This window comes from Pecten maximus, chromosome 18 (assembly GCF_902652985.1).
Source record: "Pecten maximus chromosome 18, xPecMax1.1, whole genome shotgun sequence".
In the NCBI taxonomy this organism is placed as follows: Eukaryota; Metazoa; Mollusca; class Bivalvia; order Pectinida; family Pectinidae; genus Pecten; species Pecten maximus.
The window spans coordinates 21568362-21594518 of record NC_047032.1 but is presented as its reverse complement, the minus strand read 5'-3'; the positions used below and the strand labels follow the sequence as shown (position 1 = coordinate 21594518).

At 32.8% G+C, this 26157-nt stretch overlaps 1 protein-coding gene across 1 annotated transcript; it reads right to left on the bottom strand.

Annotated features, from left to right (window-relative positions):
* Positions 1–305: 305 nt before the first annotated feature.
* On the bottom strand, positions 306–26157 carry LOC117316640 (filamin A-interacting protein 1-like). The gene is given in 14 exon segments (XM_033871320.1): positions 306–3841; positions 6087–6254; positions 8589–8747; positions 9011–9133; positions 9135–9173; positions 10079–10234; positions 11778–11962; positions 12280–12394; positions 14157–14235; positions 14964–15074; positions 15686–15833; positions 20741–20767; positions 25419–25694; positions 26038–26157. Coding segments are annotated over 13 exon segments (1680 nt in total). The 5' UTR covers positions 25576–25694; positions 26038–26157; the 3' UTR covers positions 306–3628.

The window sequence follows — 26157 nt, the reverse complement described above, 5'->3', positions numbered from 1 at the left end:
TAGTTTTTTTTCTAAATAGTCATATTGATTGAGATGAAAATTTAAAGTCTTAATCTTCACCAAAGAACGGAGAACAGGGCAGCACTTTCTGTTGATATTTAACATGTTATATCATTGTTACTGACAAAGGCTTTCCTGGACTAAAGGGGAAAATTAACCAAGATTCTAGACAGAGCATGGAACTATCTAAAAGTCTAATTATTATCATACTCTTCTTAATGGCTCATCAAATCCGAAAGGGTAGGTTACTACTCTACTTACCATACAATATTGTAACCAACACAATGACAACAAACATCGTTCCTCAACAGTAAATATAATAGTTTAATATGACAGGTAGCTTAAGGTGGAGTTACATGTTTTTGTAGCTTTGTACGCTACAGCGGATATATAGTTATACACACTATTCTGGTCTTTGTTGCTGAAACTTAAGGATATATGTTACATGACTGTGCTATTAATCTCCCGGACAAAAGAATAACATAACATTAAACTACATTATTGATAAAATGTAAAGTAATTCTTTATCAAGGGAGATAACTCTAATACATGTCACAGGAGCAAAGGTGTTATAACTCTTTAAATGATAAAATAGGTTGCTGCAACTTGTTTTTTTTGCAATGAGGAGAATGCTATAATGTAAAGCCTGAGAAACAGATTCGTTGATATATATAAGTTGCTTGGAACTCAATTTTCCATTCCAAGTGTAGATGTAATGTCAATGTCTAAGAGATGAAAACATTCATTGATAAATATCCAAACTCAAAAGCTGAGAAAACAAATCTGTAATTCCAATGAAAGTATTTTAAGTTGTTTCTCTACATTTCTTTAATTAATATACAAATGAATTGATATTTATCAAACTACAAATAGTTTTCATATGAACAACAGTATGTACATGTAATACTTCTTGGATACAATTTTCTTTTTCTTTTGAAAATATACATTCAACACTTTATAAAATATCAAATTACATGTACATAGAACAATTAATATCTAAAAATAATTCTTTTGCTACTCATTTTGCATGAGCATGTTATTAAAAGCTTTAAAACAAACATAGTAAAATTTCTCACCCAAGATTTGAGCAAAAAAAATGAAAAACAGATTTAAAATTCAGCTTTTTTTCAAACAGGCAACAAAACCCTAATACCGAAAAGAAATGATTTATATTTGATTTCCCTATAAAAACAGGTCCGCAAAAACTAGCAACAGTTCTTCTATTCCTAAGAGCGAGAGTTTTCTGTACATTTACCAAGTAAATAGCTAATATGTTCAGTAATTAAATTAAAAATTTAGAAAAAAAAAAAAAATCATTTGATTGAGTGTTCATGTTAGGAAAATCAAAAAATGCTTTTATCTGCAATTTTTTTTTCTTGTTCTTTTTCAAATTTTCTACAAACTTTATATAGAAAAAAATTGATAATTTATGACTGAAATAAAATGCTCAAACAATTAAGATAAGATTTTTACAAAATAAAAGAAAAAATAAAAATAAATTAGGGAATCATGAAAATCTATCGTATTTTGATATATTTAGGGTATCATTAAATATGATACCAAGTCTTTGATAAATCTGGCCAACTGAGTACAGATTAAGATAAATATGGATTATAATACATGTAGTGTTATATATTCAACATAAAATCAATCTCATTTAAAAGCAACACTTGACTACCTGCAGTAAACTACGGTATTTGGACGGATATCAGTAAACAGTGTTAAATAAAATAACGGAATGTTGTATCACAATAAAACAACGGAACATCTTATCACAATAAATCACAGACTTGTACCCAAAATCAACATCATCACAGACACTTGATAACAAGGACAGATATCTTGAAAAATTCATTTTAATTTCTTCATAAATTCTATTTATACCGTTTTGTAATTTTAACAGATATAACTACATTTAAAGTCATAGGGTCTACAATATTTATGTAAAGTACATATGTCCAGTTTCCAGGAAATCTCAAGTTGAATAAATGAATTAAACAATACCTTATATTGTTTTGTTATCACTCTCATAATTATAATTAAAGAGATACTGATGATTGTTATCCTCCAACTCCATAGTATCGTACTGATAATAATAACCTACTGATTTTCACCATACAAAAATAGGTTTTCTCACATAATATTCAATGGAAAACAAGCTTTAATACTTGAACTTGTTTTCATTACATATTATGTAGTGATGTCAATAAAATGGGCCATATATTTACTAGGAAATATCGTAGATCCCTAATACAGGAACCCTTGGACATTGAAGATGACCTGAGTTGCATTAGCTTCGTTTCAATATCTAACAATTAAAAGTACAAATGTATTTTGCACATACACATGTATCATAAGATATGTTTAAATTTTGCATGCATACTTGAAAACAGATTTATTGCTTTTCAACACTTTTTTCACAATCATCAAATCAGCTTTCCATTGGTGAATGATGAAATGATAAAACATAGTTTGTGTTTTTCCTTTGGAAGGAGTTTACAATAGGTGATATATGTATCCTCTCCGTGAGATTCATTTTTCTGTTTTGTTTCTCTAGTTATCTTAAAATTTACATAAATATTCACTTGACATCAAAATCAAGACAGAAAAATCAAAATAATAAACAAATAACAACCAACTTGTTCTGTTATATATCAAACTAGTAGTAAACTTATCTGAAATGGACTATAAATATTAAGCTACACTTTTCTTAAATGGACTTTAATTTCATAAGAATATTTATTGTTGATAGTGTATGCTAATAAAGTCTGTAAAATTAGCACATCAACATGTTTGTAATTAGTTACTTTTTACATTTTGACAAGTTTGAAAATATCCCCACAACTCTGTCAGCTTTAAATGTTGAAATGTTTAATCTAACCTAATTGCAATGTACTTTTTTAAGTATCTTTATCATTATTTTTTTTATTTTCAAAACAATAAATAAATAAATATTAAAAAATAAATATAGAAAAGTTACATGAAACCTATTAGTTTTTGAAACCTTTTTAAATATAATTTGATCGTATCGTTGAAAGCTGTTTAAATATGATTCACATGTTCTTGTCTGGAATACACAGGATGTCAGATTCCCCAGGTTTAACCTGTATGAGGAGACATCTGTAAACAACAGTCAGATTATATAAGGTGTCAGGATAGAATTGTCAGAATAATGGAAATAAGAGTTCATATATTTTTTAACAGAATCAGATATAATTTGAATTTATTTTTGTTCAGATTTGTAGACAAAATTTCAGATTATCTAAAAATCAAAATCAAAACTATCAAGACTAAATATTTTTCCTAAGCAAAACTAATAATAATGTTTTTCTATGTTAAACCAAAAAAAAAATGCATATGAAAGCAAAATTTCTACTCCTAATACATATCAAAGGTCTTAACAAAAAGTGAGTTATCTACAGTAAAACAGGGGCATTTCTGTTTTGTGGTTAGAGCATATTATAAAAAAGAAGTTATAAAATGACAAAATTTTTCAGATGGATAAGTCCAAGTATGGATGCTGCTTGGCTCAAAAAGTCAGATCATTTCCTTCTGCAGTTGTTGCACAATTGCTCAGTCCACTAAAATCAAAAGGCCCCAGGGGTGCGCAAGATGAGACATATCTCCATTAATACTGCAATACATGGGAGGAGGATGTCCCAGTGGTAGACATTGTGTGAGAAAGGTTCCTCATGCTCTCTGCTAGCTTCTCAAACTCCTCCCACTTCTGAGTCTGGACGGATGTCTCGAGGTGTTTCAGATGATGCAGTTCCTGAACTTTGGTCTCCATCATGTGCATCTGGGACTTAAGAGAGTTGATATCACGTTCTTTTGTCTCCAACTGTGATAAAACCACAAAATCAGTAAAACAAATAGGTTATCCCCTCTGAAAAATCATTTCAATAAATACTGAAAGATGTGCTCATATCGCTCACACAATATTTCAGTGTGAAATAGAATATATAGCCAACAAAGTGTAGAATAACTAGAACAACAGAAAATTAAGGTACTACCAAACACGAGACCTGTTGAGGGATAAAATAAAACACTTTGGTAAACAATGTAAGTTACAAATCAGAAAAGGTAACAAAATCATGATGTACATACTGAATTTATGAGATAAATTTGAATCAACAATTTATTTATCAAAATTTCAACTGATTTTTAGAAAAATCAAAGAGCAATATCAGTGAACTATTACAATATACTATATAGAAAAATACAATTAAAAAAGAACAAGAGGTCCATGAGTCTTAACAGTCATCTGAGTTCAGAGACCCTTCTACTATTATAGTATACATAATCTGTAGCAAGTATAGTGGCACTGTTGGATTTCAGACAGACTCAGAAAATAACAACACTTGGTCAGGACAATTTTAGGATCATTCAAGACAAGTTTCAGCTAAATCCCATTAATGGAAATCGAGAAAGCTTGAAATGTGAAAAGTTTACATACAGCGGACGTAGCACGATAATGGATGAACCTCAATGACTATAGGTCATCTCAACCCTTCGGGTCAGATGACCTAAAAACGTAGATAAAAGGGCTTTCCACCATAAATGGAAACCTTTTCAAAATGTGATAGAATAGACATGCTCAGACTGAGATTATTTTACCAATTTTCTGAGGATGGGTATTTGTTTGTGCTGTACGAGGATGGGTATTTGTTTTTGTTGTATGAGGATGGGTATTTGTTTGTGTTGTATGAGGATGGGTATTTGTTGTGTTGTATGAGGATGGGTATTTGTTTATGTTGTATGAGGATGGGTATTTGTTTATGTTGTATGAGGATGGGTATTTGTTTGTGCTGTATGAGGATGGGTATTTGTTTATGTTGTATGAGGATGGGTATTTGTTTGTGTTATATGAGGATGGGTATTTGTTTATGTTGTATGAGGATGGGTATTTGTTTGTGTTGTACGAGGATGGGTATTTGTTTATGTTGTATGAGGATGGGTATTTGTTTGTGTTGTACGAGGATGGGTATTTGTTTGTGTTGTACGAGGATGGGCATTTGTTTGTGTTGTATGAGGATGGGTATTTGTTTATGTTGTATGAGGATGGGTATTTGTTTGTGTTGTACAAGGATGGGTATTTGTTTGTGTTGTATGAGGATGGGTATTTGTTTGTGTTGTACGAGGATGGGTATTTGTTTATGTTGTACGAGGATGGGTATTTGTTTATGTTGTATGAGGATGGGTATTTGTTTGTGTTGTATGAGGATGGGTATTTGTTTGTGTTGTATGAGGATGGGTATTTGTTTATGTTGTATGAGGATGGGTATTTGTTTGTGTTGTATGAGGATGGGTATTTGTTTGTGTTGTACGAGGATGGGTATTTGTTTATGTTGTATGAGGATGGGTATTTGTTTATGTTGTATGAGGATGGGTATTTGTTTATGTTGTATGAGGATGGGTATTTGTTTGTGTTGTATGAGGATGGGTATTTGTTTGTGTTGTACGAGGATGGGTATTTGTTTATGTTGTACGAGGATGGGTATTTGTTTATGTTGTATGAGGATGGGTATTTGTTTGTGTTGTACGAGGATGGGTATTTGTTTATGTTGTATGAAGATGGGTATTTGTTTATGTTGTATGAGGATGGGTATTTGTTTATGTTGTATGAGGATGGGTATTTGTTTATGAATATGTTGTAAACAATATTTGTAAAAAAAGGTATATGAAACAGTGACAAGAAATGACTATATATATATATGTACATGTATAAATTATAATGAATAATTCTTGTTGACAGTATAACAACACCAGGCCAGTGAAGGTTTGAATTTAATAGCCTGTAATGTAACTGTTGTTGAACTATGATGTACAAAGCTCATTGCAGATAAGTGATTAATCATAAACATGCATGTACAAATATAATATACAAGTATCTATATTTACAGGTATGGGACTGTGTGTGTATGTGGTTTCTTTGTACTGTACTGTGTAATTCTTATATATAAACTGAATAAAAATGTAAAAAAAAAAAAGATAGAAATTAAATCAACTTTGACATTTGACCACCATCAAAGAGAAACTTTGAATCCAATGACTGTGATGCATTAAAACAATCTACAGTTGTGTACCTTGTGTTGGAGATCAGAAACATGGTCCACTAGAAGTGTCTTGTCTTTGCGTAATTGTGCATTTTCATGTTCAATCCCGGCCTGGTAGTTCTCGAGCTCTGTGATCCGACTACGAGACGTATTCACGCTGAGGTCAAGTGATGTGGCCACTGCTTCTTGTTTCACCACCTAGAAGTTATAACAGAATGTTGTTAAGGTTATATCTTACCTTAAACACCATGATCGTATGAGAGTAGTCCCCCCTTAATTATTTAATCTATATTTCATTAAGCCCAAGGGCCCAACACATAAAATCTAAAAAAGTAAGAGGTAGGCTTATTGCAAAACAATGAATTTCTGAACTGCAATATGTATGGATAGGAAGGGTATTAAAAACCAATGCATGGCTGGAGGGAAAATATGGCTGCAATGATATAGTAATGGATAGTAAAAAATACATAAAAATTATGACAGTAGTCAAATTATTGTTATTGGCAAAAATTTGGTTGAAAAAAAAATATACTAAAGTGAAATTATATCAGATCACTGCTGAACTAACAGTCCAAAGTTATTTCTTTGTTCCTTGTTATAATTAAGAGTGAATAAATGTGAAAAATTGTCATATTACAAAGGGTCATTAGTATCTATAAAATCTAATAAATTTAATCTCATTCTAGTTGCATGCAGTCACACTTTCTAAGAACAAAACCAATCATCCCATTGTTGAATTCACCTTTACATTTCGTACTTTCTTTAATTTATCGACACCATATCTAAGATGGATCCATCAAGAAAATTCCCTTTTTAACCTGTACATGTTAAAATGGGTTAACACAAGTCTTTTACGTGACTTTATAACAAAAGTCAACTTGTTGATCCCAATTGGATTTCCTCCTTGTGTAAATATAAAAGGTACTTTAATTTGCTATGATTAATTTACAATCATTAAGCAGAATAATTTTTGCAGCAGTATTTTTGCAGTTGCTCATGGCAAGGTGAATTCAACAGGGAAGATAAAAACATTTTAACAAAGTAGATAAATATTGAATTTTAATTCTCTAAATCTGATGTAAAAATGTGATCAACATTTTGATTTTTAACAATGAGTCCTCAATAACGTCTAGCCTAGAGGGATTCTCACTAAAACTTGTACATTATTTAACATTTTCTTAATTCACAATACTTCATATGAATACTTTTTTATATCATAGTAAGTTTTAGATATTTATGCATGTTGTGTTAGTGACTACCAAGTCTCACATACTTCACAGGGTTATCCGGCGGTTGCTAGGGAAAAGATGAAGCGATCTTACAAAGGGTGGGTAAAGGCAGCCGGCATGCGCTATATGACGCTGCTCACAATAACGTAACATCATCATTTTACGTTGAGTAACCAAGTCGTAAATGATGACATCATAAATTTTTACGCACATTCCAAGGAGCATTGACGATGGCACGATGAACAACTTTCATAAAAACTTACGTTTGGTTGCAAGTATGTGAGAAAAATAATCAATCACGGGTCTGTTTCGCGAACAAGGATATCTCAACCCTCGTGTAAGAGTTTGGCTGGCCAGCACTCGGTAAGCCTCATGCTAACTGGCCAAACTCTTACACTCGGGTTGAGATATCCCTGTCCACGGAACAGACCCATGTTAGATTATATTATTCTGCGATCATTCATAGATTTATCTGCTATTTCACTTGTTCCAGATTTCTCTGTCACCCCCTTGTGTACGATACCTGTCATCCCATAGGGTATGACAGATCGCACATTCTTGCAACAATACAATAAGTCTGGAAAGAGATTGCTCATAATTTTAAGTAAAAATATCTTTACTCACAGAACTCAAATATATGGTTTAGAAGAAATTCTCTTTCAGTATGTTAGATTAAGAAATTAGAAATTTTATGTATTAGTAATACTGCAGACCAAACTTCACCTAGATTAAATACTCACATCCCCATCTTCAGTGGTTTCATTTAATTGATTGTTCTTTAATAATAAAATTCCCAAAATTACAAAAAAAAAAAAAAATAATAATAATCAAATAGTCTCCACACTGTCTTTTTTAACTTGTTGAATACTTTTTATTAATCTATTTCTAGTTTGTTGTTATGATACTATTGTAATTTACTACAGATTCCACAATGACACTTTATGTATAATTTATATACTTGTATTAAGAACTGAGATATATTAGGATTATATGACTAGGTACATCTGGAAGGTAATACTGTGTCCAAGGACACCTCATTCTATCATTATTTCCACTTTAGTAGTCAACCTTCACATTTTTTTCCAATTATTGTATTTATCCTGAAATAATGCCATGTCAGACAAAAAACTCACTAATGTCTACTGCAGTTTTTTTAACATATACTAATACATGTTGTCCTGCGATAAGCCCTTCCCCTACTTTGAGATTATGTGCTGGCCGCCTGGGCTTCTTATAGAATAATTTTTTTAGCTAAATGGAACGGAATCCTCTACAGAAATCTGCCTGCCCTGAACAGCTGTACCTTCTCAGAGTACAACTTGTTCCTTTCCTGTTCTTTGCGCAACAGCTCCTGTGTGTGTTGTAACTCAAACCGAGCTTCCTTTTCTTTGTCACGGAGCTGTACAAACTCGGAAACTTGGTTAGTGTGTCGACTTTCTTGGCTGTCACGAATATCCTTCTCCTGCAAGAAATTAATTATTTTAATGTGTCATGTTTATTTTTTGTCATAATAAAAATATTATCCCTGTGATATCAGAGATTATGCCAGGTGTCGGAAGAGTCTGAAATAAAGCCCCCATTTCAAATTCTGATGTTGACAACTCGGAAACCAATCAAATGAAACTAGTATGCATAATGCTATTCACATAATTTTCAGATAAATTTTCCAAATTAAGACACAAACTAACAATTATTTATAGTCTGTGTAAAATACAATTGGCTTACCCTGAGGAGCTGGCTTTCCACTTCCTGTAACTTTTGGCTAAGTAGAGCATTCTCTCGCACTAAATTAGTACTGTCCTCCGACATCTTGCTTTTCAGGTAGCGGTCATGATCTGCATTCATCTCAGGTCTCTTTCAATTTCTGTCTTAATATTCTTATTTCTTCCTGGTATTGAAACGAGAAAGGGATTGTTACGATACTTGACACTTAATACTTAATCACACCCACAGAGAAAATATTCAAATAGATATATAAAGAGAACTGATAAGCATGACTCTTAGTAGCATGTTATTTTTTTCAATTTATTTTTCAATTTCTTCATTATTGTCAGTGTGAAAGCAATTAAATGGCACACAAACGTTCATCGCTAAAGGCTCCTATGACATTCATGCATATACTTGAATAATTCTGTGGAATGTTGTTTCTTAACATCTCTGCTTTGTCTCCAAAATTTCAATTAATTGAAAAATTTTCAAAGTGTTCACAACAATTCCCATAATCCACAAAATAAAATAAAAAAGGATAAAAAAATAAAAGGCAAGAATTGGATCAAGAGATATTATATCTGTTTGTCTTTAAGTCATGATCTTAGCTGCACAGCCTATGGTTTACAGTTTATATATAATTCTGAGAATCTGAAGAGGGAATATCTCAACATATATAGAATCTAGATGAACAGAGTAAAATATCTAGATGCTGACTCAGTGGAAAATTAGTTTAAGTCTAAAACCTGCTCCTAAATAGCGAGATAAAAACTACATCACTAAATGAGATCTATCATAGATTTTTAAAGCACATAGCAAAAGGGAAATTACAATACTGTCTAACTTAACAGAATCAAAAACATACAAGACAGGGTATACTCAGGGGAGAAATCTTCATGCAGGGTAAAGCAAAGCAAGAATTTATACCAATAAAAAAAAATTGTAGATCCAAGAATGTTTGAGCTGTCTGGAAAGAGTGATATAACAAAAAGCAAGAAGTTTCAGGTCAATTACATTGTTTTTTCACATAATCTTTTGTCGTTGCCTTATGAACACATGTTGAGTTTCCTTGACCTTTGAACTCACCCTAAGATCGTTAGTGATCTTGTCCTGGATCTGTACAGTGTTGTTGTAGTATTTGTCCTCTATCTCCCGTAGCTGAGTTTCTGAACTCAGCAATTCCGAGCGTTTCTCGTCCAAAGCAATCTGAGTCATCTTGTGTTGTTCTGTTCTCTGGTCCAACTGAAGTAAAAATTATAATGTTCTCTAACTCTGGTCTAACTGAAGTAAGAATTATAACGTTCTCTAACTCTGGTCTAACTGAAGTAAGAATTATAACGTTCTCTAACTCTGGTCCAACTGAAGTAAGAATTATAACGTTCTCTAACTCTGGTCCAACTGAAGTAAGAATTATAACGTTCTCTAACTCTGGTCCAACTGAAGTAAGAATTATAACGTTCTCTAACTCTGGTCCAACTGAAGTAAGAATTACAATGTTCTCTAACACTGGTCCAACTGAAGTAAGAATTATAATGTTCTCTAACTCTGGTCCAACTGAAGTAAGAATTATAATATTCTCTAACTCTGGTCCAACTGAAGTAAGAATTATAACATTATCTAACTCTGGTCCAACTGAAGTAAGAATTATAATGTTCTCTAACTTGTCAAAGGTATATCAACTCATTAATTAGAGAGGAGGCAGTTTTAGTTCAGGAGAGGAATGTGGATGTGTTTCTAGGTTTGAGATTTACATTTGTCCTGATAACACTTAAAACAACAAATTCTAATTTAAACAAGGACATAGTTGTCAAGATTCCCCGCCCATGCAAATATTGTATTACATGAAATCAAAGTGGGTAGCATGCATAAAACATGAAACACATGACAAAGCATTCAGAATCATTACATGTATATGTTGTCATCAAGTTCCTGTGAAAGTAATCAACATAATCAGTAACAAGTCTACCAAGTGAGTTTCATCCAAATCCAATCATTCCTTCAAAAGATATTGTGTGGAAAGCAATCAGCCAATCAGGTCACAGAACCCATTTTTAAATATGTGCGGAATATGATGATAAGTGAACCTGATCGAGGGGTTTAGGTAATAAGTCTCCCAAGAAAGTTTCATCAAATAAGGCATAGTACCAGAAGTAACAAGCAGTTGTTTTGTCGGAAAGATGAATTTACTAAATTGCCAATATACACAATATGAAAATAGGAAAATCCAAATTCTCGAAATGAGAACTGGGGAAGTAAAATGGAACTGTTAGACATATTAGCATCATAATATTTTTGAAGACTTGTACTGGTATTATACAGGTCAAAAACTAGGAGTTCAAACCAGAAAGAGGTTGAACGTTACAATTACGGTATACTAATTGTAAGATACAACCACTTTCAGGTCTGAACTTTTAGTTTTTGACCTGTATAATCCATTGTACCAATATAAATGTCAATTTATTTGTTTCATAGATTGTCAGTCATATTGAGGCAGGGTCTCTCTGTAGTAGTAGTTGGCTACACTATACAGACCAAATTAGATAAAATCTCCTACCCGTGGTCTCGGCCATGACAGCACGAACGGGACAGTGACCAAATGTTCCAGAGACAGCCCTGAGTTAGGGGATTAAACAATACATCTCGGATCTTCAACTCAAGTTATGTTAGTGCCAATCTCAACTGAGTAAATTCAAGTGATCCCTTACTTATCAAAAGCCTAAGATTTTCAGTCACTTGCACAAAAAAATTGACGTATTGATCACATTAAGCATTATCGTTAATATACCTGTGTCTTAAGTGTGGAAATTTTGAGCTCTGCATTTCTTATGGCTGTTGCACTCATGTCCAGTTCACGTCGCGCTTCACTAACTTGGCTGTCTTTGTTTGACAAGTCATGCTCCAATGCATCTCTTGTCTTCTTCAGAGTAATGATCTCGTCCATCAACTGTCTTTTGTCTCGTTGTCTAGACACTTCAGAAATATAAAAAAATTGTTTGTGAAACAGGTATGCTCTAGCTCCCATTTTATATATTATATGGAATTGAATGGAAAATTTTAGTCAGTCTAAATCATGTCAAAATTTTTGGAAAAATCACATTTTACCTCACAGCATTGATACATATGTAGTTCTAAAAATTCGGAATTCTCTCACTATAATGAGTGAATGACATAATTGTGATGGACAGAAATATAAACAGACAAACAAACAGTAACACAATAATACACAATCACTGAAAGTCAAAGATTCCTTGATGTTTATCAAGAATGTATAAGTATTCAGTAAATACCTTCTTCGTCCCTCAGTCGTTCTTCCAGTCTCTCCTTCTCACAGATGGACTGAGCAATAGATGAATCCTTATTCTTACATTCAAACTGGGCATTGTCTACTTCTGCCTGCATCGCCTAAAACATATACACAACACATCATATACACATCACATTATATACACAACACATCACATCATATACACAACACATCACATACACAACACATCATATACACAACATATCACATACACAACACATTATATACACAACACATCATATACACATCACATCATATACACAACACATCATATACACAACACATCACATCACATACACATCACATACACAACACATCACATACACAACACATCACATACACAACACATCACATACACAACACATCACATACACAACATATCACATACACAACACATTATATACACAACATATCACATACACATCACATCATATACACATCACATCATATACACAACACATCATATACACAACACATCACATACACATCACATACACAACACATCATATACAAAACACATACACATCACATCACATACACAACACATCACATACACATCACATCACATACACAACACATCACATACACATCACATACACATCACATCACATACACAACACATCACATACACATCACATACACAACACATCACATACACATCACATCACATACACATCACATCATAATAATACACATCACATACACAACACATCACATACACATCACATCATAATAATACACATCACATACACAACATATCACATACACAACACATTATATACACAACACATCACATACACATCACATACACAACATATCACATACACAACACTTTATATACACAACACATCATATACACATACATCATATACACAACACATTATATACACAACATATCATATACACAACACATTATATACACAACATATCATATACACAACACATCATATACACAACACATTATATACACAACATACCACATATACAACACATCACATCATATACACAACTCAACACATACACAACACATTATATACACAACACATCATATACACAACATATCATATACACAACACATCATATACACAACATACCACATACACAACACATCATATACACAACATATCATATACACAACACATCATATACACAACACATTATATACACAACATACCACATATATACACAACACATCATATACACAACACATTATATACACAACACATCATATACACAACACATCATATACACAACACATCATATACACAACATATCATATACACAACACATCATATACACAACACATTATATACACAACACATTATATACACATCATATACACAACTCAACACATAACCAACACATCACATACACAACACATCACATGCTTGTTGGGTTTATTGCTCCAAGGTCAGCTAGGGTCAATTTGAGACCGAGGATCCTTGTAGCAGTTGGTGAATACATCACTGAATAGCATACAGAGGGTGTGTTGCATATGTCAAGAGTGATTTGAATTTAAAGCATCTTGCCCAAGGACACAACCAAAACAGCACAGGAAATTCCATGTGAGGCTTACACAAACCGCCAAAATTGAAATATTAAACCCAGGGTTTGATTCCTCCTCCCCAAATCACTTATAAACAATTGATCTGGGGGTCGGACCCTAAGGATTAATATTTCATTAATGGTCATAGGAATGTGTCAGGCACTGTGAAACTGCCCATGCTAAGAATTGAACACTCACTTCAGACTTCCAGGCCTGTTTGAGTGTGAAATTATGATGTATCACTAACTTATAAATAAAGATTACGACTTCAACCCCACAGCCCCACCCCCTCCGGTACATGTCCAACTCCTTACTCTCAATTTGACGAGCATCCTCTCTGCCTCAGCGGTCATCTGTGGGTGCATCTCCGTGGCCTTACGTGCCTGATCCCTAGTACACATAGGTCAAGGTCAAACTTATGACACACATGTCTAAACAGCACAATCTATCGTCAGACCACTTGTTCTGAACTTATTTATAATTTTGGTTTGGTTGGTTGGCGCCATGTTAACACAAACATCCATAAGTGGTCGGGGTTCAACTCCCTGATTGGATGTGAAAAGGTACAGGGTTCATCTGCCAGACAAATTGGGGTACTCCAGTTTCCTCCCATCATAAAAACCTTACACATGACATATCTTAAGTTGATGAAGATGAAGTGTTGGGAAGAACCTTTTTATTAGCAGTATGGGTGGTTTCTCAATGCAAATGCAGGTATAGATTCTATGAGGATATTTTTTTTTCTCAAAAAAACATGATCACTGATGGTTTTTGAAGATAGCTGTCACATAACTGCCAGTTTTCTCATGGGTTTGGTTTTTCATATAATGGAGAATGATTGACATTAGTTAATCTTATACCCTACCAGGTACTTGTACGATGAGGAGACAATGCATGTTCACAACCTAAAGTCTCAGAAATGTACATTAAGTGAGTTGATTCTGACAATGTTAAAACATATGTATTTTAAGCTGCTCTTTCTTATGGATTTGATTGATTTTAAAAATTATAAGAAGTGAACTTTTTACTTTTAACTTTAGTCTAAAATTAGGGCCAAAATCAAGAAGCTATATCCTATGACAACCCCATAATTTTCCATAATGTAGGAATAAAAAGGATATAGATAATTTGACTCAAGCTCCAGGAAGTAGATTTGTTGTTGCAGATTTTTAATATACTCTGCTTCAATGTTTCCTAGTTCATGTGTACCAGATCCAGACTTGTTCAGCTTCCTGTGAAACAAAGAACATTTTCCTATACAGTATAATATTTGACACTGCTGAAGTCTCATTACTCTTAGCTGATCAATTCAACTCAATCGTAGTAAATCTTACTTGTATAGTACTGAAAGGAAAAAAACAATAAATCAGTTTTAAAATTAATGTTAAAAATAACTAGGACATACTGCAGTTGGGCTTCATTAATAAACATTCAATACCAAAGGATAAAACTAGTTTTAGGTGACAAATGAGCCTAAACAGAAGAATTTTGCAGAACTATACTGAATAGTTGGTAACTTATGCGGGGGATCTAATTTCGTTATACATTGTATTTGTAGTCATAGACTATAGTGCAGAATGTTTAAAAGGTGTGGTCGTAGGAAATTTAATATCTACAAATTAGGTCAAACTGTGACAACCACAAAATGTAAGTCCCGCGAAATGTAACAACTATAGAGTATGTATTTTCATTCCTGTTTTAACAAAAGTCAACTCAAAAAAAAAAAATTGATAGATGAGTCAAAATTCATGTCTCATAAGTTTCATGATTCTAAGTAAACCATAATTATAGACTACATGTACAATTATTCCCAATTTCTGTTTCATATGATACGAATACCTACCCACTGCTGGATGTCCCGTTAAATGTAGCTGCTAGACTTCCTGTGGACTTTCGTAGTCCAGCAGCAGAGCCAGACTTGGATTTCTTCATCTTGGTTACAGACGGTTTCGGTAGACCTGCACTGGTTGGGACGTCAGTCAAGTAGACTCCTGATAAAACAGAATGGTAATTAAAATACAGCCATGTTATTTTTTCACACATTCATCATTTACTAATACAGAAAAAATTGTTTTTGATAATCATTTTAACACAAAATGTACATGTGTACGTAGTTATCAACTTTGAATATTTAATCAAGAATAAGGAAATTAACTGATGAATAATTATATATGCAAATTAAACAAAATTTTATGCCATTTTTGTTGAAATTAAAGCCTGGCATTCAAGCCCACAAGAACATGATATATATATATATACAATGTATATAAATATAGTCTTAAATGTTTCAAACACATGCAAACTTATATATGTACAATATACATGTATGTGAAATGAAAATATTGTACATGCTTAGAAAAATGGAGCCTAAGCATCTATGCTTTGGAGACAGGGTAGCCATTTAATAAGCATTATGTTTATCAACAAAAGGCCCAGCAGACCTGTATTTCTCACCTGAAGTTGATACATTAATTCCTGTGCTGTAATCTCTTAGCTTCACCTTGAGACTGTTGGAAACTCCTTACCTTAAAATGTCTCATGTGTGTTTATATCCCAGTATGCTACTGGTCCTATATTCATGAGCAAATTGCCTCTTGGTAATTGAGAAGAAGTTGTTTAAGAATTTAATACATTTGGCCCCTTTAACCTTGAAAGTGGGTAATGTGATTCATTTAAACAAACTTTGAAACCCTTTACCCTAGCTTGGAATTAGAGTTTTTAAGAAAGGGAAAATCAATATGTACTTGTTTTAAGTCAAATTTTCTCCAGCGATTCTAGAATAGAAGCTGTATTGTTGTGGAAGAAAAGGCAACAAACAATGTGTCTGATTGAAATACCTATAGAAATCAATTCCAGAGAAAAAAACAGAGTTCATGTAGTGAATCTTAAAAAGGCCAGAATGAAAAGCAAAGTTAAACTGGGATTTCAAAGGTCAAATAGGAATTAGAGAAGCCCAAATATTGGGAAAGGGAATTACTACTACTACTAGAGAGGCCCACATATTTGGGGAGGGTTTACACTGACAAATGCAATGAATGACTAACACAAAAATTATGAGTGATTTGTGAAAACATAAATAAAAATGTACATGCTAAAGTGAGGTTAGTAAGATTGAGCAGGTTAATTAATTTGTAGAACTGTTAACTAGGATGCTATAGCCGAGTCTAGACCTAAGTTGATCTCTACACATCATGCTTTAATCTAGTACAGCCTCTACATTAGCTGTCTGATTACCTGTAGTTGAAGCTGATCATAATGTGGGTACATGGCTTGTGATCCAAGCTTGTACCTTTTTAGAAGAGTAGTCGCTTACTTGACTCAATACACAGGTATGACATTACCTGTATCGGTAACAAGGTATGAAATTACCTGTATTGGTAACAAGGTATGACATCACCTGTCTCGATAACAAGGTATGACATTACCTGTATCAGTAACAAGGTATGACATCACCTGTCTCGATAACAAGGTATGACATTACCTGTATCAGTAACAAGGTATGACATCACCTGTCTCGATAACAAGGTATGACATTACCTGTCTCGATAACAAGGTGTGACATCACCTGTATTGGTAACAAGGTATGACATTACCTGTATTGGTAACAAGATATGACATTACCTGTATTGGTAACAAGGTATGACATCACCTGTATTGGTAACAAGGTATGACATCACTTGACTCAATAACAAGGTATGACATTACCTGTCTCGATAACAAGGTATGACATTACCTGTCTCGATAACAAGGTATGACATTACCTGTCTTGGTAACAAGGTATGACATCACCTGACTCAATAACAAGGTGTGACATTACCTGTATTGGTAACAAGGTATGACATTACCTGTATTGGTAACAAGGTATGACATTACCTGTATCAGTAACAAGGTATGACATTACCTGTATTGGTAACAAGGTGTGACATTACCTGACTCAATAACAAGGTATGACATTACCTGTATTGGTAACAAGGTATGACATTACCTGTATCAGTAACAAGGTATGACATTACCTGTATTGGTAACAAGGTGTGACATCACCTGACTCAATAACAAGGTATGACATTACCTGTATTGGTAACAAGGTATGACATTACCTGTATTGGTAACAAGGTGTGACATTACCTGTCTTGGTAACAAGGTATGACATCACCTGACTCAATAACAAGGTATGACATTACCTGTATTGTTAACGAGGTGTGACATCACCTGACTTAATAATAAGGTCTTACATTACCTGTCTTGGTAACAAGGTGTGACATTACCTGTATCGGTAACTTGTCTTGATGACCAGGTTTGACATTACCTGTCTCAATAACCAGGTGTGATGTTACCCATTTCGATAAAAAGATGTGACATTACCTGTCTTGATAACCAGGTATGACTTAACCTGTCTCGATATACAGATGGGACATTGCCTGTACGTTCCCTGCCTCAATACACAGGTGTAAAATAAATTTTGCATATATCTTGCATGGATAAATAGTCAATAACACCTGGAACATGATATGATTTAGCTTTATTTATTACGGACACCGGTGTTAATGAAAATCAAACAGGTGTATTCCAGTTAATTATACTTGGAATGATATCCATAATATGATACCTTGTGATCTACATTCAGGTTTGGGTAACAGAAAGTATTTGGTGTAGATACTCACAACATTGATCAACATGTTATTAATTAGACTCACAACATTGATCATCATATAATAAATAACATTCAAGCACACATAATACATTCATGTACATAAAATTCTGTTTAAAAAAAGATATGTGTAAATCAATAAAATGTTGATACGTTGTCAGGTGGTACCAGGTATTTATTTTTATCATAAAACTGTCAAAAGGCTTCACAAACGGCATTTGATGATAAAAACAAAACATTAACAAAGACCAGTAGGAATAATTGTTAATAAACAAACATCAAGAACACTACAACACAAATGAAAACAACAAAACATTAAGCAAATGATACCAACAAATAACAATTATCACTATTCTCAGTAATTTCAAAATGAACTGTCCCCAAGAAAACACCAAAACTATTTGGATAGTTTTAAACAAAATGGACATATTTTTGAATTTTGGTAAATAAAATCCTTGTCATGTTCATAGATGTGGGTACCTAGCTAATTCAAAGAAAACTTCTAAGAAACCAATTTTCAAGAATATAGATAGAAAGAGCAGAAACATTACATATTCAATTTACTAAAGTCAAAAGTCAGGGCTTTTTCTCACTAGTTTGGGAAGGGGCCTTTTTGTCTCATTATGAGAAAAAAATGGTAAATTGGGAAAGATTTTTTTCAGGAATAAGCTGCAAATTTTGGGAAGTTGGCTAAAATATGAAATAATTTCAATTGGGAATGGGGCCCATTATTGGCCCCAAAAAGGCAAGCCCACAGAAAAAGCCCTGAAATTGATCATAAGTATATGATATACAGAGATCTACATCTGGCAATCTCAATCTAGATATTGTTTAAACACTGATGATTATCACATAACCTTTTTCATGACACCTAACAAACTGTGCTTTTAAGTTTCAGCTATAACATTGGGTGTGATTTTCCTGGTTGATTTAGTTGTATATTTAGCTAAGATTCATGTGTGACACTTCAGTGAATAGACAGTGTACTACCTTCATCAGATGATGTGGCAATCATTGTATCACATAAACGGCTGGTTATCCAACCAGCTCAATATGTAATATTTTTTGTACACGTCACTAATATTATATGTACACAACAGTGTTTTTAATTGGTTTCATTAGACATTATGATGTTACATCATGGATTGAAAATGGCACAACAGCTGCCTTCATTTTATTTTGTCCTCTACATTCTGATACTTTGTCAAAGTATAAGCCACTGATTAAGGAGATAAAAAGTATCTTGATTTTTTTTTTCAATTGTTATGAAATTTTATGAATCTTTTCTTGAAATGTTAATTTTTGCTCATCAAGGCTCACAAAAGTAAAAACTTCTCAGATTTCTAATATAAAATATCAAACAAAATGAAAACTTAGGATTCTATATTATTTTACTGGTCACTTGTCTGATGAAGGTGATAGAGTACATATCATACAAGTTATAAGTCATTGAAAATTCACATAAAAGATACCTAACTGGTTATGCTACATGAACTTACCAATATATATTGGTACAAGCCCAAAGGCAATGAATTCATTATAAAAACACTTTAAATTCTTTAAAAAATCCTGATTTTAATTCGTTTTGGCATGCAAATGATGGTTACAGGTATCTAGTGCACATTTCCATGACTACTGGGATGATTCACAATGTGTCTTGAAAGGAGCCAAACCCCAACTATTGGTATACTCCCGCTTATTTGCATATTTTAACATGGAAAAAAGCAAATGCAAATAAGTGGATTCCTCTGTATCGGTTACTACGCCTTGACTTGTAAGTCTCCATAGTCTGCATATACTTCAATTACAGTGCAAACATTGGTTGGCAAACCTGAGGCAAGTATAAAACTGCAAGTATAAAATCTGGTTCCAAAGTATCATTTTATGTGATGTCATCTTTGAAAAGGGTTATGTTATAACTCAGAGTGTATCTGGCAAAATGTAAATCTACGTGCATTTTGTGCAGATTTCACAAGTGGCCTGAATTTCATGTCGCTAAATTCCCAAAATGACTGAATTTAAACGATCTGGATTACACCAAGAATCATGTCAAAATGGACATGAAATATACATTGAGAGAGAAAAAAATCACTGCAATATTTGTGCTTTCCCTAATTTTGTTCAAGTTATGGAATTTCAATCATTTTGGGAGTTTGGTTCTTCAGTCTTGAATTAAGTGAAAGCATGTGTACAGAGCATGTCTATCTCGACTTCTCTATCAACAACTGATTTTTAAACTTTTTCTGTTACCTTTGTGTGATGCAGATTCGTTTTCATCTGAAAAAGTGTGTTGGTAATTGTAAACCAGGATAGACAACAATCAAATATAGAGCTTTGAAGCCAAACATATACATGTATTAACTAAGTTAGCGTACAGTGTAGTAACATGCAAGCATGGGATTATCTCCCCTTACAAAAAATCAACCTAGGTTTGCAACCTTATTATAATATAGTTGTTCATTTTCACTACATTACATGAACATCTAACAACATCGCATAAGGGGTCACGTCAGGATGACCTTTTGGATTAACCAATCAAATTACTACTTACAGAATTTTGGAAATGAATTTTGTATGTGCAAAATAGTATGACTAGAGTGCATAGCTTGGATAATTAGTCAATCTGTCTCAAGTCATTTCTTCCAACGAAGCATATATCTATATACTTGCTGTACTGAAATGGTTAGCTTTAGATACATGATGTGTCGAAATGGTGAGATTGATGAATTTGATGTCGAAAAAATGACAATTTGACCTGAAAGAGAAACATTGTGATAACAAATTAAAGGTCCCCAGAATGTGACCCTTTATGCGATGTCGTTAGATGTCCATGTAATGTAGTGAGAATGCTGAGATGACCTCCTACGGGGTATCGTTAGATCTTGTATTGAAGTGTATCGTAGAGGAGCGGAAAATACAAGATTAATTTTAATTACCTGTAGATTATGAGAATGACCATCTAGATTTTAATTAAATATTGTGAGAATGACCATCTAGATTTTAATTAGATTACCTAGGTTTGCTTTATATGTATTGTTCTTTTTCATTTTTATATTTATTATCTATTTTGATTGCTATGCACAAAATTTAAGACACAGTCCATTTGTTAGGTAAGAAACTGTTTATTATATACAATTGTAGATAGATGATATAATATATTGGTATATAATATTGTTTGTAACATAGCAGAATTAGAGAATGTACCATACGTCATACTGATGCAGTGATACTTTTGCTTTGTTTTACAACTGAAAAATATTACATTTTTTGTACTATGTTTTACCCAATTCAAGCTAGCACAGGCTATGCATTAATTTCAGATAGATTAACACTGAATAATTTGCCTTTACATTTTAACATTTTAAAAAATTCCTTTTTATCAAACTTTGGGCCTGTTTTGTATGACTAAAGCAACACAAAATTTTGTATTCCTGAGAAATGACACCCGATTCTTACAAAATTGAATGATACAATTCTGAAGACGTTGGTATTAAACACTTAAAATGTAGCAGTGGCTCAATACCTTAAGTCTTAATAAATCTCAGTTACAAAACCTGCCAGTTTAGATACAAGTCTAAACATACACTGCATCAAACTTCAATTAATTTAAAGACCAACAAGTTGAAGTCATAATGGCTAATCTGCAGTTTTTTTATTTCTTTTATGAAATCAATATATTAACATAGTTAAAAAGACTGACCAACCATCACAAGGAACTGCACTACCTGACCATAGAACTAAAATTCTCAAGTATTTACAATATCAAAATAAATACTTACACAGTGTGAAGGTATATCACAGAACAGGGCCAGTCTATAGCTGTTAACGTGACTAATCTTTAATACTTGAATGTTATTTACACCAGCTAGTATATGTAAACCGGAAAATTGCCAAATTTACAATTCAATCTGCTCATACACTTACCTCTAAAACTTTATAGACTCATCCATTTTATGAATATTTAATGAACACTAAACCTAATTTAAATACAAATACAGACTGACAGAATATATCTATCCCTAGGTGGATACATATTCTTAAGGCTGTCAATCACAATAGCCAATAGGTGTTGAATGAAATCGTTGATCCGAGCGGAATCTTTTTAGCTAGATCTTTGATTTACCAGATAGACCTCTGCTAAAAAGGACTTAGTCTTTGTACACTAAAACAGATACATATCTGTTAAAAGACACAAGTTTTAAAAAGGAAGGAATTTGAGATTCTAAATTCAGGAACAATTTGTATCATGCTTTAAATTCTTATACAAGGTAAATTACCATGGTTATTTTTTTTCTAAATCTACATAAAAAAAAAAAATTTCAAACAAAAAATTCACTGCCAGATAACACAATAAACATTCTAATTTGAAATATTTGAAGAACAAAAAAAGTTTGTATATATCTGACTAGATATAATTTTCAAGCTTAATATGCTTTGTGTAAATATGTCCAGATGTAACAGTTATCTGAAATCTGAACAACCAAGAATGTATGGAGTATCTCTGTTATATTGTTTTGTTTAGAAAATAAATAAAGACGTTCTTAAAATATTTTAAATCACAAACTTATTTACAGATCTTTTCTTGTGTTTTAAACCAACTTCATAAAATACCATAAAACAGTTCAAACTGTCAATTTATATTTGTATTTTGATAAACTGATTTATGAAGGAATAACTATTTTTTTTAGCTGGGTTCAACAAGTAATTAAATACTGACGTTCAGAGATAAATATAGCTAAGAGCATTTGTGTGATATCATAACAGGTTTTAAACAAACTAAAAAGCCTGGATACTTTAATTAGTATTGCCACGCGTGCAATTGTCAGTGGTTGTATATGGTCAGAGATCCATAAATATCTTTATTAGATTCTATTGTTGAAATATTAGGTCCATCTTTCAGACATTTATGAATGATTTTTTTTGCCTGAATTCACATCCTTTGTACTTAAGTTTGGTTGTACAGATTTGGATAAGTGTGCATGTATACCACATCAAAAAATATTGTCTATTACTGCTTTTTTTCAATTTGTACTAAAAAATGTGTTAACTTTGAATATTTCTATTTGAAACAGTAATAAAAGATACAATTTCTATATATATATTATAGATATTATTTACTCCCACTGACTTTTTTAATTAAAGAATATATATATATATAAGAGAATATTTTTCTAGTTATGTGGTAAAAGCTTGTATAAGCTTTGAGCATTTAATTCTGATATAACTACTATTCTCAGACAGAAAATTTGATCATAGGTTAAGAAAAAATCATGAAGTCCAAGAAATGGATTTCAGGACTAAAATTTCCATAGACTTTGGATATTTGTTGGGAAAATAGCAAGATGTTCATGTACAATGTATATGTTTCACCAAAAACACATAGCTCAATGATTCTAGGTATTTCTAAAACCATCCAAAACAATATTATTATTTTTAATTAAATAAAAAATATAATCATGCAGCGCTATTTTTAAAAATTAACTATCATCAGAAGAATTTTTAAAAATCTGACCAAAATCAGGGTTTGCATTGGCTAAGTATTACAGTGGCCCTCTGTATTGTTGAACAGAATTACAGAAAAACAGACATGAGGTACATTTTAATTCTGTGTTTCAAAAAGGCTAACAGGATGATTTGAACACAAACCCTGCTTACTTCTACCTTCCTATCTTTGAAAATTTAAACTATATTTGTAATTAGCCCTGTGTATCAATCTGGACAAATGACTTGATCATATGGAGGGTGGAATGGGTCACAATTCTCAATCTGATTTAAATACAGATCGTCATTGAACACTATATTATGAAGCAGAATGCAATGAGAATTACAATTTTAATAAGTCACAACTCTAAATGTATGTCTATTATGCATAACAGCTGACTAACTTCTTTAAAAATTACATGTATAATTTATTTTTTCAGCTTTTTCATCTTTTTGATTCTGATCACACAATGTCCATCGTGAATGGCCAATCAACCCTATATTAACAAAACATTATCATATGAAATAACAAGTTCTGCAGATCATTTTTATGTCTGTTGTCCTGATAATCTTCGATTTAAGGCAAGCCAGGTTGAAAATTAGGAACTTTCAAAAGAAACAACCTCAAACAAGAAAACTGTTTTTGCCTTACAAAGCTGCTGTTTTATTCACTGCCTGAATATATAATAGCACTTGGCACCCTGAAGGTCTTTCCTTGTTATGTTAAAATGTCTTTCTGAAATACCACTAACTGTTTTAGTCACAAAAGATTAAATCCCTTTCCCCTTTTGTGTTGACACTATAGGTTAAAAGTCGCCCTAGCTAATCATGTCACTTTTTATGGGCATTTAAACACATTTCAATGGTTCACACTTGACCTTCTGAATACTACTAGCACAGTATCAGTAATGATAAGAGTTTCCTTCATCTAGTTAAAGATACTCCATGGTGTGAAACCTGAGAGGAAAATATTTGGTGATGATTTATGTAAAGAAAGATCTATCAACCTCCAGGAGTTATTTTCAAGCTTTCCTACTTGTACTGTAGGTACTGAAAATCATGTATTACTTCAGACTGCGTTTTGACTCTAGAATCTATCAGTTTCTGATCCAAGTTTCAAACTAGGATATTCTGATATTAGAATCCTGCAGGATAATATAATTCTTTACCAAAAACTTTGAATACACTTATTACGTAAATCGTTTACTGCTACAAAATCATATGAAAAAATATTTGTTTAAAAAAAGGAATTACAATTATGTATGATAAGAAACTAAGAAAGCACTATATAGATGAAGTTATGATAAATCAATAATAAAAGATATGTAATGTAGATCTACTGGACTTAATTTTATCATCAGCATCATGCAACGTAGATCTCTACAAAATGTTAAACGTAAGTCATGCTTAACAGTTATATGTATATAGCATCCAGCTTTGTACGCACCTCTGGCACTTAAGAGCCTGGTTGGAGATGGACTCCGAGACCTCAGGCCATTCATTCTTGTTGGTGATGGACTTCGCGAGCGAAGAGTTCGTGACCATTCTAGAACATCTGGTGGCTGAACACCTATTGGCATAGTAATCCTCCCACTGTCTGCCATACTTTCGATAACTTATGGTGATATTCAATGTTTCGGTAGAATTGCACTAGACTTGAGAGTAAGTTCACACACGATGGTTGGCACACAGGATCTTTACTGTATAGAGTAGCTCTAAAAGACTTCAAAATAAAGTTGATACACACATTGAGTGAAGCAAGTCAACATACATGCCTTGTCGTTTGTGAAGCCTTTCAGTGAATCAATCACCACAACGTGATATACAGTCAATACTTATATTAACAAACTATCGACATATATAGACGTATTGCTAAACACAAAAGAGGCGGGGCTACAGGTAGACCCGCTCTTGTAGGGGTGGAAAGGTTTATAACAATAATTAGATTAGTTCTACCAGGGACAAGAGGAAAGACGTATGAACAATTGCGTTAGAGATAAAGATGGGAGCACAGATGCGAACGATGTTAGGCTTTAGATTTATTTTGTAAATCTGCATCAACTTACCTCCTTGCAGTTTCTCCGATGATCTTAGTCCATCAACTTTTCCAAATGTTGATGTTATCCGGGACATGATTTCCACGAAAACAAGTCACGATCTGTTTTCCTTCGATCGGAACACCTCGG